Genomic DNA, 16,694 nt, shown 5'->3' on the forward strand with positions numbered 1-16,694 from the left:
TGAGTTTTGTGGACAGATGATGTCTTGGGTGTGTCTGCATGTAGGTGGTTGAGAATTAACTGCAGGCATGAAACTGAAGCTCAGAAAACCCTTCATGTTGTCAGTCAGGAGTAAAGCAGTAGTAAGTCTAGTGCAGAGGGCTGTAAATTGACTGACTGCTCCACACCAGTGAGAGGGGAGCCAGCAGTGCCCCAAAAATCCAGTCAGAGATGAGTTGTGTCTGCAACATCTACACTGGCTTCTCTTCATTCCTTCCCAAGCTTAAGCTGCAGTTTTAAATTCTCAGTTGATGAGGCAGATTCAAATTACCATGCCATTCTTTACAGGCTAAGAGGCTGAGTTCTTTTTTTTTTTCCTTTTTTTTTTTTTTTTTTTTTTTTTGCATAGGAGGGAGAGGTAAGAAAACAACCTGGCTTAGTCATTTCTGAAATGACTGGGTAGTGTGTTCATATGTGCTGTGAGAAGTTCAGTAGTAACCTAGAGATGGAGGCGGAAAAATGAAGACTGGCAGCTCACATCCTTGAGAGAACAACTCCTCAGGTCTAAAAGGGGTATGGTCAGGGTGACTTGAACTAAAAGACTTGTAATGCCTAATAGTTTGAAGGATGTGGGATGACAAAATGTGGAGAATTTTAATAATTTAAATGCATTAAAACTCAAATGTTTGTCTCAAAGTTAAACCACACCTTGCAGGTGACCAAACAATGAATTTCTGAGACCCCAGCATTCACAAAGTCTGTGAGTGTAAAACATTGCTGTCCTTTCACTGTATGGATTTGCTTTCAGCAGTCACTCAAAGATGCATTTTGAGCCCCTGACACTCCCATTTACTTCTCAGAGCTCCTCTAAAAACCTTTTAGATCTGTCTTCTGAAAAATGAGGTGAAATATGTTACCCTGATCCCTGCTGCAAGCTCAGTGCCACCCAGAGAGCTCAGTCACCAGTGTGTGTGTCACAGTGTCCCCAGGGAATTCTGCTCCCTGGGGATGGTGCCAGACCCTTGGTGGCACTGTCCCTCAGGGACATGGAGCAGGTGCTGAGCCCTGGTCTCTGTCTCTCCCCTACTGAACCTTCATCTCAGATTTTATCAAAGGAACCACAGTGATCTGTCACAACAGGACTTGCTAACCAGCAAAGAAGAGGTGGGGTTTGGGCTGTCCTGCACAGCTCATGGTGAAATGTCATTTGGTGATACAGAGAACTCAACACAGTGATACTGAATCTCAGAACTACATGGGACTGTTTCCTCTTCCTGACTTCCAGATTTTAACACCAATGTCTCACAGAACAGAAAATACAAAGGTTCTGATGTCTCCAGTGCCTCCTGAAGTTTCTGCATTAAAAAGGAAACCTTGATATTCTTTGACAGACACAGAACCTAAAAGACCCTCTCCTATCAGGAGATGAGCTCATTAGTGCAGTTATGCATTGGCAGTAAAGCACCAAGGAAGAGAAAAAGCAGCCACACTGCATCCATTCAATTACTTTGGTGCTCGTGTCCTCCTCTGCATAGGACTTGCCCAGAAGCAGTTAAGGTATATACAGGCAGTTTTTCAAGCTGCAGCATATTGGAAGAAGACTGAAAGCAATAAGGAGTTCAATGCAGCTCAGAAACTGTCTTGCATGATTACTCTGTCTTCAAAAACCAAGTCAGGCACAAAGGGAAATTAAAATAACCAAGGCTGGAGCTTTGATGCTTCAAGACAGAAAAAAAAAAAAAAAGTCTGTGCCCTCTTTTCCAAGCACAAGTGAAAACCTACATTAACTAAAATGAGTGCTTGGCCCCATGCACTGTGCCATATTGACAACAGCTACTGCAGTTTAATCAAAAAGCCTCTACTGGCAGAGCTTGGCACCTCGATGGTACCTTTCAGTTCATAAACATTTCCTCCCTAAGAGGGAGGAATTTGCGTGTTAGCTTGCAGAGAACCATTCTCCCTGCCATTGTAAAATCCTATAACTCCAGTGCAGCCTGATGAGCTGTACTAGAAATTACTAGCAGGGAGTTTCTCCTGAAATCTCTGGATGCAAACCAGGGCACACTTAAAATAGCATTTTTTCACTCTGCCACTCCCACCCCCACGCACCCACCTCCTGGAGTAAATTACAAGAAAACTGACTCTTCTCCACCATTCCCATTACTGAAGTGATCTTAAATTATTCAAAGGACTGGTTAAGCTCCAGCCTTATTAATTCAAGCAGAAAGTGTGGAAGAGGGAAGACTGACAACACACACACAGCAATTCACTTCTTATATCCTAGCAAATATTTACAAGGAGTCCATTTCCCAGAAATCCAAGTGGTGTGTCCTGCAGGTGAGCAGGGTGCCCACCACCACCACAGGCTGTGTTACACGAAGACACTGTGTCAAAAGAGTGCCAAGTAAGAAACTGTTGGGTGAAAGACTTGATGTGGCCATGTGGGATAAGTTACAAGGGGGCTTCTCCTTCACTACAAACCTACCTATGTCCCTCTCCATATATATACACATATATACACACTTACACACACAGAGAGATAGATGGAGAGATATAAATACATGTGTGCACACAGGCAAACACGCATACATATATATATATATTTATATATGTATATATCCTCTTCCAGTTCTTGGAGTGGTTACAACTACTTTAGTCTACAAGGCATCCTAAGGGCACTTCCTGGCTCTAGCAATAAAGTCCATCGTTTTGTGGAGAGAAGTAAAGGGAATATCATTGAGGGAGAAGAACAGAACAGTTTTCTAGCTTGTACAATATCAGGTAATAGGTTGACACCTCTGAAAACTATCATTGCTGTTTCTGAGCCCAGATATTTTCTCCCTGAATTCCAGGAGGGCAATTGTTGATCTTGTTCAACTGCAGAGGTGCCACTATGTTGATTTTCCCTTTTTGGTGGATAAGTAGTTGCTTCCAAACAGTTTGGACTGTGTGATACAATATGCTATGCATCATTTGTGGTGGGTTTGTTTAAAGGGAGATTAAAAGAGTTTTGCTTTTTTCTTCATGTCGTTGCGTCTCCAGAGAGGTAACTTGTCAAACTCCTGTATCGTCATGCCAAATATTTCTTGAAAAACTTCAGGTGCTAAGTGACGCTTCAAAAAATAAAAAAAAGGAGGGGATGAAAAAAAGGAGAAAAGGCAATGGTCAGTCAAAGCCAAAGAGACACAACAGGAGGTTGGAGCACCTTAGGGATTTTATGTCGCTGTGTAAGAGCCACTGCTGGAAAAAATAATGCTTTGGCCATACACATATCCAAGTCCTCATGGACTTGTGTGCCCAAGGAACAAATCAGGGAATATTTCATTTTCTGATTAAGCAAGAGACAGAGAAATGATTGGTCTGAAGCCATCCAACAAGCAGTGACAGACCAGAGAACAGGACCAGCTCCTGCACACCCCTGTCCCAGGCTTTAGCAAGTCACCTCTGCTTATGGAAATCCCAACAGACATTGGGTTTTTAGGAGTGCTCTGCAGAGGGGCTTGACGTGCTCCAAGTTCTGAGAAAGATGTCTGGCCAGTCTAACTGTTCAGCACATTTCTCTACTGCTAATAAAACACTTTTTGGTGCTGTCCTGTGCACAGGTTACTTCTTGTTCAGCCACTTTACAGTGCACTGGATGGGGAAAGTGTCTCCCTGTGGCACTGATCTAACACAGCACTGAATTCTGATTAGTGGCTACATATCTAATAATAAAAATGGGAATAAAACCCAATTGTTACCCAAATTACCCACATTTTTGTGGCTCCTTCCTTTCATCTCCACAGAAGATTAATGACTTGAACATCCCCAGCATTCCACTGGCTGCTTAAGTCTTCCTAAGCCACAAAGCTGTAAACTATATTTGTTTGTTGGCAGAGATTTAGATCCTTGCATTTTTGGATATCAGCCAGTCTTCTAACTAAGTCACAGGACTCATGATGAGTTGAAGGAACTTAGACTTTTGGTCCTCAAGGATGGCTGACACTGACTCTTAGCTAAGAGATGGTCCAAGAACAGAGTGTTGCTCCATTCCAGTCTGGATCTTATGGAAATTGTGCAACTTTGGGCTTTTAGCAAATCCACAAGTATATAAAGAAAGGCCTGAAAACAGAAGTGGACTGTGAGAAGCTCAGTCTATGAGCAGGGACAGAGATGTGGGAGATTGTTTGAGGAGATGCAGCTGCTTCCTCCCAATGTCTGATCCCTCTTTCCCTGATTAGTGCTGAGAAATCTTCCCACATTTCTCAGGGCCCACATTTCAGTGCTTCAGCTTTCACAAACAACAAACAACTTTAGCAGGAAAGAGCATTTAGGAACTTGCTTCTCTTACCTCCAGCCTGGTTCTGTCTACATCTTTTAGTATTTTATTTCGCCCTCTGTTGGTCACCATGAGTATTTCATATGGAAAAATCTGTTAACAACGTATAAAAAGGGGGGAAAAGAGATATTTACATTTATAGTCTAAAGCAGACAGAACAAAACGTGTGTCATTTTCATAAACACACAAATATTTATTTTCTTTTGCAAAGCAAATATCAGTTTGGTAGTTTTTTTGGTTTTTTTTTCTTATCCTTTTTTTCCTAAAGTTGTATGGAAAACAAGCTGATCTGAACAGACCTACAACTTGTTTAGCACTGAACTACCTCATATTGTAAAGCAAAATTTTTTATGCTGTATATAATACATCAGCTGGCTTTGGTCAGGCAGAGTCTTTTCTAGACAATGTATTTCCTCATCTATCAATGTATAAATTTATTAAAATACTTGCATTTGTCACTCATTGGTCTAAATAATGGTTGCCAGAGTGTGGCCAGCCCCAAGGACTGACAGTGAGTAGGCTTTAAAAACATGGAAGTGCATAAAAACAGCAGCATCTCTGAATAAGCAAAATATTAATTAGTGGGGGCCACTGCATTCAGTAGAATTTATTACATTATTTTCTTCACCTTTTTTGATAGTTAAAGAATTCAAACAACTAATAGAAATAGTGCTGCTTGGAAAAGATTTCAGAAAATATTAAAATCAGTTTCTGGAATCATCCCTGACAAATAAAACTCTGTTCTAATTTTTTTTTCCCTTGGATAGACACTTCTGTGCCTGGAATGACTTAGGAGAGCTCATGCTCTGTCCAGAGCATCTCTAGAGCCCTTCCCACTGCAAGAAGCATTCCCAGACCCCTCATCCAACCCCTACTCAATTCAATGAAGTTTTTCTGGAAACTTCAATGGCAACTGGCTTAGCCTTTACTGTCATTTATGGGTCTTAGTTGCCCACTGGGAATATGAGTGAGATGACCAACAATCTCCTGGAGAGAGCTGAGCTATTATTAAATGCTATTAATTACATTATTTCAACATCTGAAGAAGTTTGACTTAATAGACTTTTGTGAAGTACTCAGCAATTAAGTTCATTCCATTGTTAATAACTATCCCAATGAACTTTTCAAAAACATAATGAATAACATTCAGGCATCAATGAACACACCACTGATTTTATTGTAAGTAATAATAATTTAAATAACGTGTGCTTACATACCAATTGTGAGATATGATTCTTATGAGAGTCTGACATTGTCACAATTGTACAATTAGGTCTATACTTGGAGTTACATTTTTTATGTTTGGTACTGGAAATGGCTACTATAAACAGCATTATAGGAAACTAAAATGTAACTTTTCATATTTAAACAAGCAGAGTTTAAGTCAAGATCTATGGTCATAAGTACATTTTATGTTTAAATATTCACAACAAGGCATGTCTCAGTCTGGGCTGGCAAGATGCACAAATTCTGTCCTTTCTGGAGAACCATTTGGTAATACCTGGTCATTCTTAGGATTAGTAGTCTTTACTTTTCATATGTTTCATGCTGACTCTGAATTGGCTTATTTTATTTTAGCAGGTGTGAGTTAGTGTTGGACAATTGGCACAAATAAAAACAGTGCCAATTCAAACATCCTGAGTATTTGGCATCACCTTTATAAATAGCAACAGAAAGGGATCTATTATCTCAGGAAATTTCCCATAATTTTTAAAATTAAAATAACCATTAATAAATAATCATTAAATTTTGTCATTAATAATACTGACAGAATTTGTCACCCGAAATAGCTTCCCAATTCACTGGGTACATCAACAGCAGTGGTGACTGTAAGAATTTCTATTGCACTGAAAAAGAAATTATTTGGAATAAAAAGCAGTATCTTAGGAGTCCCCACAGTCTTATTTATATAATATATAAAACCACTTGTAACTGCACAGTGCACTGGGGTCTCAGCTTATACAGCCAGGGTTATTGCCTTGTACAGTTGGCCTGGAGGTGACTCGGAAGCACAAGAAGTTATCTGGTTTGCAAAATGAGCTCCTCACTTAACTGCAGAAATTCTGATCCTTGTAACTTTGGCAAAATCATGATTTCATGGAAGGTTCACCAGCAATAAAGTTGTAACATTTAACACAGCCCTGGTTGAATTCCCTTGATATATTATATTCATTTTTAACTCAGGCATCTCTAGACATAGCTGTAAAAGCATTTTAATTTGTGTCTTAAATTGTAATTAGCAGACATTGTCTCTTTTTTCCAATAAATCTCCTGAAGAGTTTCTCATATAGGGAATTCAACACTATGGACAGGTCTCAGGTTAGCAGTGCTGGGAGCTGAGGAACAGATCCAGACAGACATGTAGGTATCTTACTTCCAGTCAAAGATTTCCCATCATCTTTGGAATTGAGACAGCCTCAACAATGTGTTGTGAGCCACAATATTCTGCAGCACTTTTCAATATGGACAGATCTGAGTTTGGCCTGGTGCTTTGGCAGAGAACCAGCTGTGGAGCACCTTCCACATCTGTCACTGTGTCCCTAGAAAAGCTTCCTTACCCCAGGGATCACACAGAGCTGCCCTCAGCCTGCCTGAGCACTAACCCTGCAGAACACAGTCCAGAACAAAGGGAGAGGTTTGGCACATAAGGAGCAGGGACCGAGGTCAGGTAAAAGAAAACAAGGGAACTAAGACATTTCCCATATTTTATCTGCATTTCATAGTAAAACCTTCAAAGTCTCGAAGGAAAGTGAGTAACATCTGCACTTGCCTTTGGCTCCAACATGTTAGGCATAGATACTCCTCTGTCCATTCTCATTCCAGGGACATGACCATCCGGGAGGGACTGCATCGGATACAGGCACACAGCAGACACAGAGGTTACACACACAGAGGGTAAAGGCACTCAAGTAGTGGTGAAGACAAAGGTGAATTTGCCCTGAGACTTCCCTCAAGTCTTAATTCTTGGCCTAATTATTTCAATCATTGCCATGGCTGCTGTTCACTACTCCTGTGAGGTGGGCAGAGGGATCCTTCAGTCCCCTCAGCCACCACAGCTCCTGTCCCTGCTCAGGCAGGTGACAATGCCCTCCTGAGCTGACCTGCACCACTTTCCAGGGGACCTGGGCACCCCAAGAGAATGGTGGTCCCTCTCCCACCCCAGTGACTAGTGAAATTCTTCTCTAGTTCTTGCCTAGCATTAATTCAGATCCCACCCAACTGCACAGAAAGCACCCTTACACCTCTGGGCTTTCCTACTTGTAATTTACTGTATCAGCTGAAGGATTTCCTTCTTTTTTTTTTTTTTGTCTCTACAATGGGCAATTTTTACTATGAACACAAACAGGGATGGGGTAAAAAGGTGCTGTTTTGACACAGGTACTAAATCTAAGGAAATAACATTTGGAGCACAATACATGGACAGCTCTGCTCCCCTCCCATAATCTTATTCTCTTTCCAATCATCATGATTTTGATATGCCATTAACAAAATTATCCAAGTAATTAAACAATTTCTTAAATTGCCATTTCATATTGTGATTGTGCTGAGGAGCCAGGCAGACTCAAACCATTCTGAAAAAAAACCTTGCAGGCAGTAATTGAAGTAAAAAGGTTTCTATTTGCAGGCACACTTCTTTCTGGCTCATCTGGGATGGCAGCACTGTAGAAAATTATTATCAGCCATCTTGTCTGGAGAGCAAATTCCAGGGTAAAATTGAGGAGTTCAAAGCTCCTGGTATAAGAGAAAATTCCCTCTGGAAGAGACTTTCTATGTGTCTCTGGGGTCAGTACTAGAGAGACTGGAAATAAATCCACCCTCATGTGTCCAGAGAAGGCTACTACAGATAACTCATACAGGAACAGAGTGGATTTCACAGAGCAAGTCACAGAACAGGTGTGAGTTGTCTCAGCTCAGCTCTGGGGAGGTGACAAGGAGGAATCCGAGGCTGTGCCTGGTTTTTGTTGATAAGGATCTACATTGGTGATTATGCTTAAACATGCAGGAAAATCAAAGCTATTGTCTTAAGAAACCCTTCCCTGCAGCAGAAATTCAGAGTTGAACAAGGAGCTGCTTTAGGTTCTGCTGTCAGTTGATTGATGAAAACCCGTACTCTACCTGGAAATCTGAAAAGCAAAAGAGAAATCTCATCAGCTTTAGAGTGTGGAAGGACAGGAATCAGTCACAATCTACCAGAATCCTTCTCTGTTTTCTTTTATATCTGATTTTTCCAAAATCCCATTTGATTCTCTAAAGCCAGCAACATTCCTAATTTTGGACTTTGTTTGTGGAGTCGAACACTCCAAGTATTGCAGTTCTTTTCATTAACCCTCCAAGTTTTGTAACTTTCACAAATAATATTATAAATTTTTATTTGGCACTGACTGGTACCACATCCTGCTCAAAGTCATAGTGAAGATCATGAGCAGCAAGGGGGATTAGAGGCCATTATCTCCCTTTCTTCACTGGGGCACATTGTTCCAGACTGCACAGTTGATGGCAATTTTCACAGAAAAAAACTCACAAAACTCACAGAACTCAGTTCATATTCCTGATAATGCACAGGTTATTTGCCTTCCATATGATCCAATGCTAAAGTATAAACAAGGATAAACTCCACATAACAGATTTAGCAAAATAAACCCAACATTTTTAACAGGTATTTGAAGTGCTTTGAGTTAATCGAGTTTGCCAGAGAAAATTAAAATGTACTGAGCAAATACAAAGTAATCACAGCCCCAGCCTTAATATAAAACAGCAGAAATGATCAAACATCATCACATTTTTACATTTATTACTAATAGATTGCAAAAGGCTCCTCATCCTTACCTCTAACAGCACCACTCACATCCCCATAACTATTGTACTGACCAAAGTCCGTAGAGACCGGCTGTAACAGGAAAAGAAGGACAGAACATAAATTCACACTTCAAGACTTTACAAGAAGGTTGGTGCATGGGGACAAATAAATTGCTTTAATATTTTTATTTCCCCCTCAATTTTACAACATTTCTTCCTTTGCTTTTTTGCCTTTTTAACAAAGTAGTTTGTGGGAGGGGAAAATAGGTTTGTTGTGACTTCAGGTTGTTATATAAGAAACATTTATCAAACTGAAAATCCAATACCATTGATATGGAAATTAATACCATGGATAATTAAAGCCACCTTTCACGTCTCAAAATCACCATCTTCTTACCCTGTGAAGTCCATTTTTTCCATACCCAGGAAGAGAAGAGGTTTTGGAGGCTGAAGCATGTGCTGTTGAATGAGGAAGGGAAAATATTTTACTGGAAAAATCCCATGGAAACTAAAAAACTAGAGCACTTGAGGAATCAATAAAAATCTAGAGCACTTGAGGAATCACCTAGTACAAAAGACACAGTTAAAAGAACCAAGCAAACACCCAACTGAGACACACTGACTTTAAGAAACTCAGTCCCAAACTCAGCACAAACTTCCACACATTCTGTAAGTTACAAACAGCTTTATCGTGCCATGGTGGCAGGCCATTAACAAGGGACACTGATTTTTCCAGGCTCAAAATCAACGTGGTACCCTCTGGATTGAAAATAACGCTCATGGATCACGCATGGCATCTGCTTTGGCATCACCCCTGATTCCAAAAGGGAACTGATGATGGCACTGATTATCCCTGCAAAGAGGGATGGACATATCTCAAATAAAGGAGTTCTCCAACCTGTGCTAAGATTAATAAAAAAATCATAAGCTTTGAGTTGAGCAGGTAGACTCTGGCTCCATAAAAATTAAAGACAGTGAGTGAGAGCCACAGGAATCCTCTCCAAGCCCATCAAGGCAACACACTGATAAAACAGGGAACCTAAGGAAATCTTAGTTTGCTTGGCAACTGCTCCAGTGGATGACTCCAGAGAGACTCATCTTGGAGTCCTTGGAGTCACTCATCTTGGATGACTCCAGAGAGTCTCTTCTTGGCTCAAAGTACAGCTTTCATGTTACAATGGCTGGTGAATGAAGACAGTAAAATAAAACCCCCAAACCCTTCTCTGGAGATGTGAGAAGGCCACAGCCATACGTCAAAATGTGCAACGAGGCAAAGAATCTAAGTCACTAATCTAAGTTAGCTTTTGTGCTTTTGCTTTGGAACAAAATACACCCAATTAAACTGTCAGCCCAGGTCAAAACACTGGCTGTGTTAGGAATATGCAGCCCCACTGGTCAATAATGCTGAATATCTTTTCCTGGGAGAAGACACTAAGCAGGGACAGGAACCACCAGTGTAAGCAAAACGTGTTGCTGTAATTTAATAACCCAGCCTATTCGTGTGTGTGATGCCAGAGTGACTGAACACTTCATCCCACTTTATATCTATATTAAAGCAGCTCTCTCCTCAAAATCGCCTGAAAATCCTCAGCCTCTTATTTCTTTTAATTAGAAAAACAACCACAACAGTCCTCCCCTCACAAAACCAGGTGATGAATCAGGCCACTCTTTCAGGGCAAATCACCACATAAACATGTATCAAGCGACTTTCCCAGCTGTCTCTCTTCTGGGACACTACTTGATATGTGTATTCTACTTGGTGTGTGCATTCTGTGGTGTTTATACCCGTTATTCATGATTATTGCCTCCATGAATTACCTGGAGAATCGTAACGACTGGCAGAAAGGGCTGACCTACCGCGACTCTCCTTTTCCATCTCTTCCTTCAATATTAACTGCCCCAGACCAGAGTTGAGCTACAAATGGCAATTAAAAAAAAAAAAAATCAATAAAATAAAGCTGAGCAAGACAGTGGTAGGATTTGCTTACAGAAAGCAAAGGGGCACTTTTTGGATGGAGCTCAGAAACAGCATGAGGACAAGCTTATAACCACCTTCATGAGCTGCTCCTCCTGCAGCTGCCGGCGTCTCTGCAGCTCCTCGTCATCTTCCTCCCTTCCACTTGATCTGCGTCTCATGTCAGCTCCTGCTTCCACAAAACCACAGCACAGAGAGAGCTTTGTGCATCAGTTCAACTGCAGCTCCAAGATTTCAATGCTAGTTCACAGAACTGGTCAGTTTGATTTGCTGAATAAACAACGCAGTATTTCCTTGCAAAGTCAAAAGACTTTTTCAAAATTCCTTCTTAATAAAACTCACTTGGGTAGCCTGTCCTGTGCTTATCAGGCTTGTTATAAACTAAACAAGAACTTAAACTACACACAAGTTCCAAACCAAGGAATAGTCGTCAAGACAAAAGTCATGATTGACCCTAATAGAGGAAGGAGTACTGGAAACATGGGTTCAATAACAGCAGCAACTGGATCACAGCTGAAAACCTGAAGTCTAATTTACATTTACTCTTTTATGTAGACCCAGAGAAGCATTAACAGAGTCTGAATTAACATTTCAAATGGAAAATTAAACTACATTAGTCTCCTAAATAAACATTCATATTTGAAATAAACAAGGCATTGGTTTTAGTCTAAAATGAAGTAAATTAATTTGATCCATTGGATAGAATTAAAATAAACTAAGGAATTAAAATGTAGAACACTTGTAGGCACAAGTGTTCTACATTTTAATTCCTTAGTTTTTTATTGAATAATTTTTATTTTCTTGAATATTCTTAATAAATGATCCAGTCTGGATGCCAGGACAATCCCATGAACAGACAGGATGTGCTATTGCTGCAAGCATTTAGACAGCAGTTCTATTTTTTTCTGCACAGGGCTTTATCTGATACAGTTATTTACCAACACTGTGCTAGACAAACTCAGTGTTTAAAGTATGTAAACATTTCAAGTATGCAGATGACAGAGCTTCAAGTATGTTGATGTTATTCCTGTGACTCAGGGACTCTACATGTTTTCAGGTTGCAATCCTAACTAAAGGACATTTTCAAAAAGCCGCTGCTGCATGTGCAGCCCCTTCAGTTGGTCTCTGATCTCTCACCCTGTGTCTCCTCTCCCAAAACTCCTGTGAAGATCCCACTGTTAAGAAAGCCATACACTCCCTCACTGAGACCTGAATCAAGCAACACCTCAGTGGTTCAGACATAACTTCAGAAATGAACCTAGGCTAGATTGCCTATTTTATGCTACAGGGGTCAATAAAAACTCAACAGAGGGAAAACATACAAAGAAAAAAATTTAAATTGATGATACATATGAATTAAAGAAAAGAAAATAAGGTATATGTAGTGCTACAACACAAAAGAAAAATATAAAGTCTGTAGAAACAGTAACTCTGAAAATCAGGAATTATTTAGTCTGTTAATTGTTCCAATTCAGTTGTTGTTTCTTGCCATGAAATTAGTCATGTGGTTGGAAACAATCATGTTTTCTGTGGAATTTTTGCTATTAGCTTAGGACTAAAAGATTAAATAGAATAGCTGAGAGAAGTTAGGATTGTGTGACACAGCACACTTTTTGAGTTACTGCACTAGAATTCAAAAATTTGCTTGTGGGTTAATATCAGTGTGATCAATCCCAAAGTCCTTTAGCAAAGCCTCTCCTACTCAGTGCAATTCAACACTTTTAGACTCAGACACTCAGGGGTCTCACCAGAACTACACTTTGTGGTGAGCATCAGGTGGACACCACCTTTCCTCCACCTTTTGGCAGCTGCCCTGTCCATGTGCCCTGGTCAGCAGTACCTTTGGAGCTGCAGAGATGAATGGTTTGTGTTTCCATACCTATGGCAGCCAGGGAGGGAGGGCCTGGCCAGTGGTCAGTCTCAATCTTTGGTATCTCGTTGGGTGCTGGTGCATGAGCTGCTGGGAACTTGGAGGACTTGATGATATCCTCGGAGGACTTGCTCTGTGCTGCCAAGGCAGCTGCATCTAGATGGCAATCAGGGAACTTAGCTATGTAATCATCTGGAGCAGCACAAAGTCAGCCTTATTTTGGCAAAATGTTATACTTTACAAGAAATTAGTTTTCAAAAGCAAACATTTTCAAGTTCTGCTTTTCCAATTGCAGATTGAAGCAAAGCAATGCCTTTTTCTTGCCAACAGATTGGAATCAAACCTTCCTCTCCTCCTGCATCCCCACCCCAAAGATAACCCCAAATCAGCCTTGGATTTTACTAGGGTTTCACAGTGTAAGAATGATTATGCAAGAGTGAGAAAATGCAGCCTAGCAGTATTTGCCAATATCTCCTGAGGACAGCTGATTATTTATGAAGATGAACTCAGATTTATGTACTAATAAGTTTTCCCTCTAAGGGAAGCAAACTAATAGATCAGAGTAACAGCACAAATCCTAACATTACTGGTGCTAATTATTTCATCTGTGAAAAGCAGCAAAACAAACAAGAAAAGAAAACTGAAACAAATATATTTAACCAGGGGATTTTTTTGTGCTGCATGCCCTTGCTTAGAGCATGCAGTAGTAGTAAAAGCAGATAGGAACTTATTAATAAATACTGAACTCCATTAAGATCAACTTGGCAGGGCAAGGCACTTGCAAAGCAATGAACCTCACCGACAAAACAGCTTGGTAGTGGGGCTTCCACTTTAATTCCATTTTAAGCCAAAGCCTTGTAAAAGCATGTGAGGATATGCATTATGGTTTTCTCTTCTTGACAGAAAAAATATTTTAAAAAATCATCTAATAGGATTCAGTGTACATTAAACCCAACCTTAACTAACTCTGAGCTGGAAAATGTGTTAGCTCAAATCACCTTTGCTTATATGAGGCTATTGTATCAGCAGCAACAGTTCCAGAATTTTCTTTCCTTTTTTTTTTTTTTTTAACAGAAAGATATTTTTTAACAAAGTGAAGCACTGTGTTGCTCCTCCAACACATTCCAGGCAGTTAAGCAACATCAGTGTTAGATATCATTGGGAATTCTGAGCAGCTGATGATTGGAAAACTCTAAGCATAACTGCAGGCATGGAGGGAGCTGGTCAGAGTTTACAGAAGCATGACTTCAAACAGTACTTACGTATTAGAATTGGTGATGTCAGTGGTTAAACATTCACATGTTAATGGGAGGTGAGGAGATACATTAAAACCATAAAAATAAACAGAAACAATGTTAAGACTTTTTTTCAAAATGAGCTTAAGGTTTGAAACTTAAAAAAGAAAGAGAGGAAGACCCTGATGTGACAGCAGAGCAGTGTAATCTGCAGTGCTCACTCCTGACTATAGAATGCACTTGTGGGCTTTCCTGCTCACCCCAGCTCACTGGCTCTCAGCCAGCTGTTCATCTAAGCCCTGCAGTGCTGCTGATTTGCTACTTAACCCTAAATACATTTCACTGAATAAAACATCTGCAAAGATATGAAAATTCAGAGTCTACAAATAGGAGTCATCTGTCTTTCACTGAGGTAAATAAAAGCCATCTCCTAAGCACAGCTGTCTGTTCACAGCAGGAGGGAAGAGTAAACTCCTTCATGATGATTCCTTTATAATATTCCTTATAAGAGTGAAAACACTCCTTCATGATGATTCCTTTACAATGTTCCTTGTAAGAGTGAACACACTCCCTTAAAATGCAGCCTTCCCCTGTGGGACTAAAGACAGGCAAGGCTGTGGGCTTCTGCCATCACTGTCATTTCAGACTTGCTATGACAACACCAACACCAGAAAGCTCAGAGCACTAACACTGCTGTCCAACTCAGAACCCAAACACCTGGAAAAACAAGTACAGCAAACTACCTGAGCTGCATCACATGGCTGAGAGTCAAATTAGCCCTGTCACTGATAAGTCACCTATAATATCTTCACTAATTAAAGATTTTTATTTAAAACCACATTAAAGGTACATTTGGAATTCCAGTCTGATTATAACATCTCCATCTTTGTTGCAGAAAGAAATTATTGTACACAAAATGACTTCACAAAATAGGGATATTTTGTGAAGTCACTGTCAGAGATCTGTCTGCTGTTAATTCATTTTAACATGACCAGTACCTGTACTCTTAAAATAAAAGCTTAAAGAAGAGAAATGCTGGAAGGTATCATAATGCAAACAGCAAAATCTCAGCTAATAGCAATTTTGCCATTAATATCCACACGGCAACATTAACCATATAATCCAAATGAAACAACAGGCCTTAAAACACAATCACTTTCCAGGACATGCAATTACAGCCATTTCAAGCTTGAACTACTAAATTTTTATGCTTGCAAAGCAAAAACTGAATGCTTTTCACAAACTGCACATTTTTAAATTCAGTTGACACTTCAATTTTGAAATAAAAAGGGAAAGGTCATTTACCGTGTTGTTTGTAGATGGGCGGTTTCCTGTAAATGTTGACACCTTGATCTGTGACATTAAGAAACAGAGAAAAGGGAATGTGAAAACTACTTCAGTTGTACATAAAGATAACCACTAAAGCAATAGATAGACCAAATATAGGATGTAGCACAAGAAAAAGCCAGAAAACTATTTCTAGTATTATACAAAACCAGATTATTTAAAGAAAAGAAAACATAGGAACAAGTGAAAAGTCAAAGACATGTGGTATGAAGTCCTTTGGAGCTGATTCTGTAACATGTGGATGCATCAACTCATGAACCCTCAGTTTTAAAGTGGAATAAAAGAGAAGAAATGTAAGCAGGCAAGACATTTCAATGGTGAGGATACAAGCCATTTGGGGAAAACTACCCCAAATAACTTCTGTGGAAAATTGTGCTTCAGTCAGAGCAGCTCAATTTCCTTTCCAACTGAGTGGCTGGATTGAACAGAGGAGAATGCAGTGAGCCTACAATTCACTTCAAAACCCAGAGAACAAAATAGCCACCTAGGACACTGCTTTGAACAGGCAACAACAGCCACACTTCACTGAGTGAAAGGAATTCTTTATGCAATGTTCACTGATATGCTACTAATTCTCAAACCATAAGGACAGATTTTCTTTCTTTTTTCTGTAATTTTTTATATGAGGCCCACCATATTGCATGTTACCTATGTAAATCAGAATAAAACCACTTCCCAGAAGTCTAAAGCAGTAAAATCTACAGCATGTCAAAATGATACTATATTTTTCCAAATAATAATCTAGGACAGGAACCATTTTGTTCTAAAATACCTTCCCACCTCAGCCAACATTTCATGTATTCAGCACAGCTACAAGTACAAAAGCTAATCCAAAATCAGCACTACAGTGCAAAAATGTGCCAAAATCTTATTAGAAGAGCAAATTGAACTACAGGGAGCTAGAAAATTATGTCAGAAACCCATTTTGCTACTTTATGCTGCCTGAAAAAAGTTTTCAGTTACATTAGAGTGAAAGATGAAGAGGAATTTCAGAAACACATGTGCTATATCACAGATCCAATTAAAGTGTTACAGGAGACAACTTTGCCTTTGGTGTTAAGGAAAGTTAAACTTAAAAATCTATTGAAACAGAGGCAAATCTTACTCTGCAGAACCCTACATCCTTAAACAAACAGGCAAACTCACTGCACAGAAAGGCTGTGGTACTTCATTC

At 39.8% G+C, this 16,694-nt stretch overlaps 1 protein-coding gene across 3 annotated transcripts in view; it reads right to left on the minus strand.

The window, feature by feature from the left end:
* Positions 1-340: 340 nt before the first annotated feature.
* Positions 341-16,694, minus strand: part of ABLIM1 (actin binding LIM protein 1) — a 140,180-nt gene continuing 123,826 nt past the window's right edge. For 2 of the 3 annotated variants that reach the window (XM_058810510.1, XM_058810509.1), the window contains 7 exons: positions 15,479-15,526; positions 12,948-13,088; positions 11,146-11,237; positions 10,912-11,008; positions 9,491-9,552; positions 9,124-9,184; positions 5,413-8,420 (listed from right to left, as the gene is read on the minus strand). In XM_058810510.1, the coding sequence (XP_058666493.1) occupies positions 8,383-8,420; positions 9,124-9,184; positions 9,491-9,552; positions 10,912-11,008; positions 11,146-11,237; positions 12,948-13,088; positions 15,479-15,526 (539 nt within the window). In that variant the 3' untranslated portion in view covers positions 5,413-8,382. Of the gene's footprint in view, positions 3,092-4,308; positions 4,390-5,412; positions 8,421-9,123; positions 9,185-9,490; positions 9,553-10,911; positions 11,009-11,145; positions 11,238-12,947; positions 13,095-15,478; positions 15,527-16,694 lie in introns of those variants that run through there. The other variant, XM_058810511.1, reaches the window with a different exon arrangement.

This window comes from Ammospiza caudacuta, chromosome 9 (genome assembly GCF_027887145.1).
Source record: "Ammospiza caudacuta isolate bAmmCau1 chromosome 9, bAmmCau1.pri, whole genome shotgun sequence".
Classification (NCBI taxonomy): Eukaryota; Metazoa; Chordata; class Aves; order Passeriformes; family Passerellidae; genus Ammospiza; species Ammospiza caudacuta.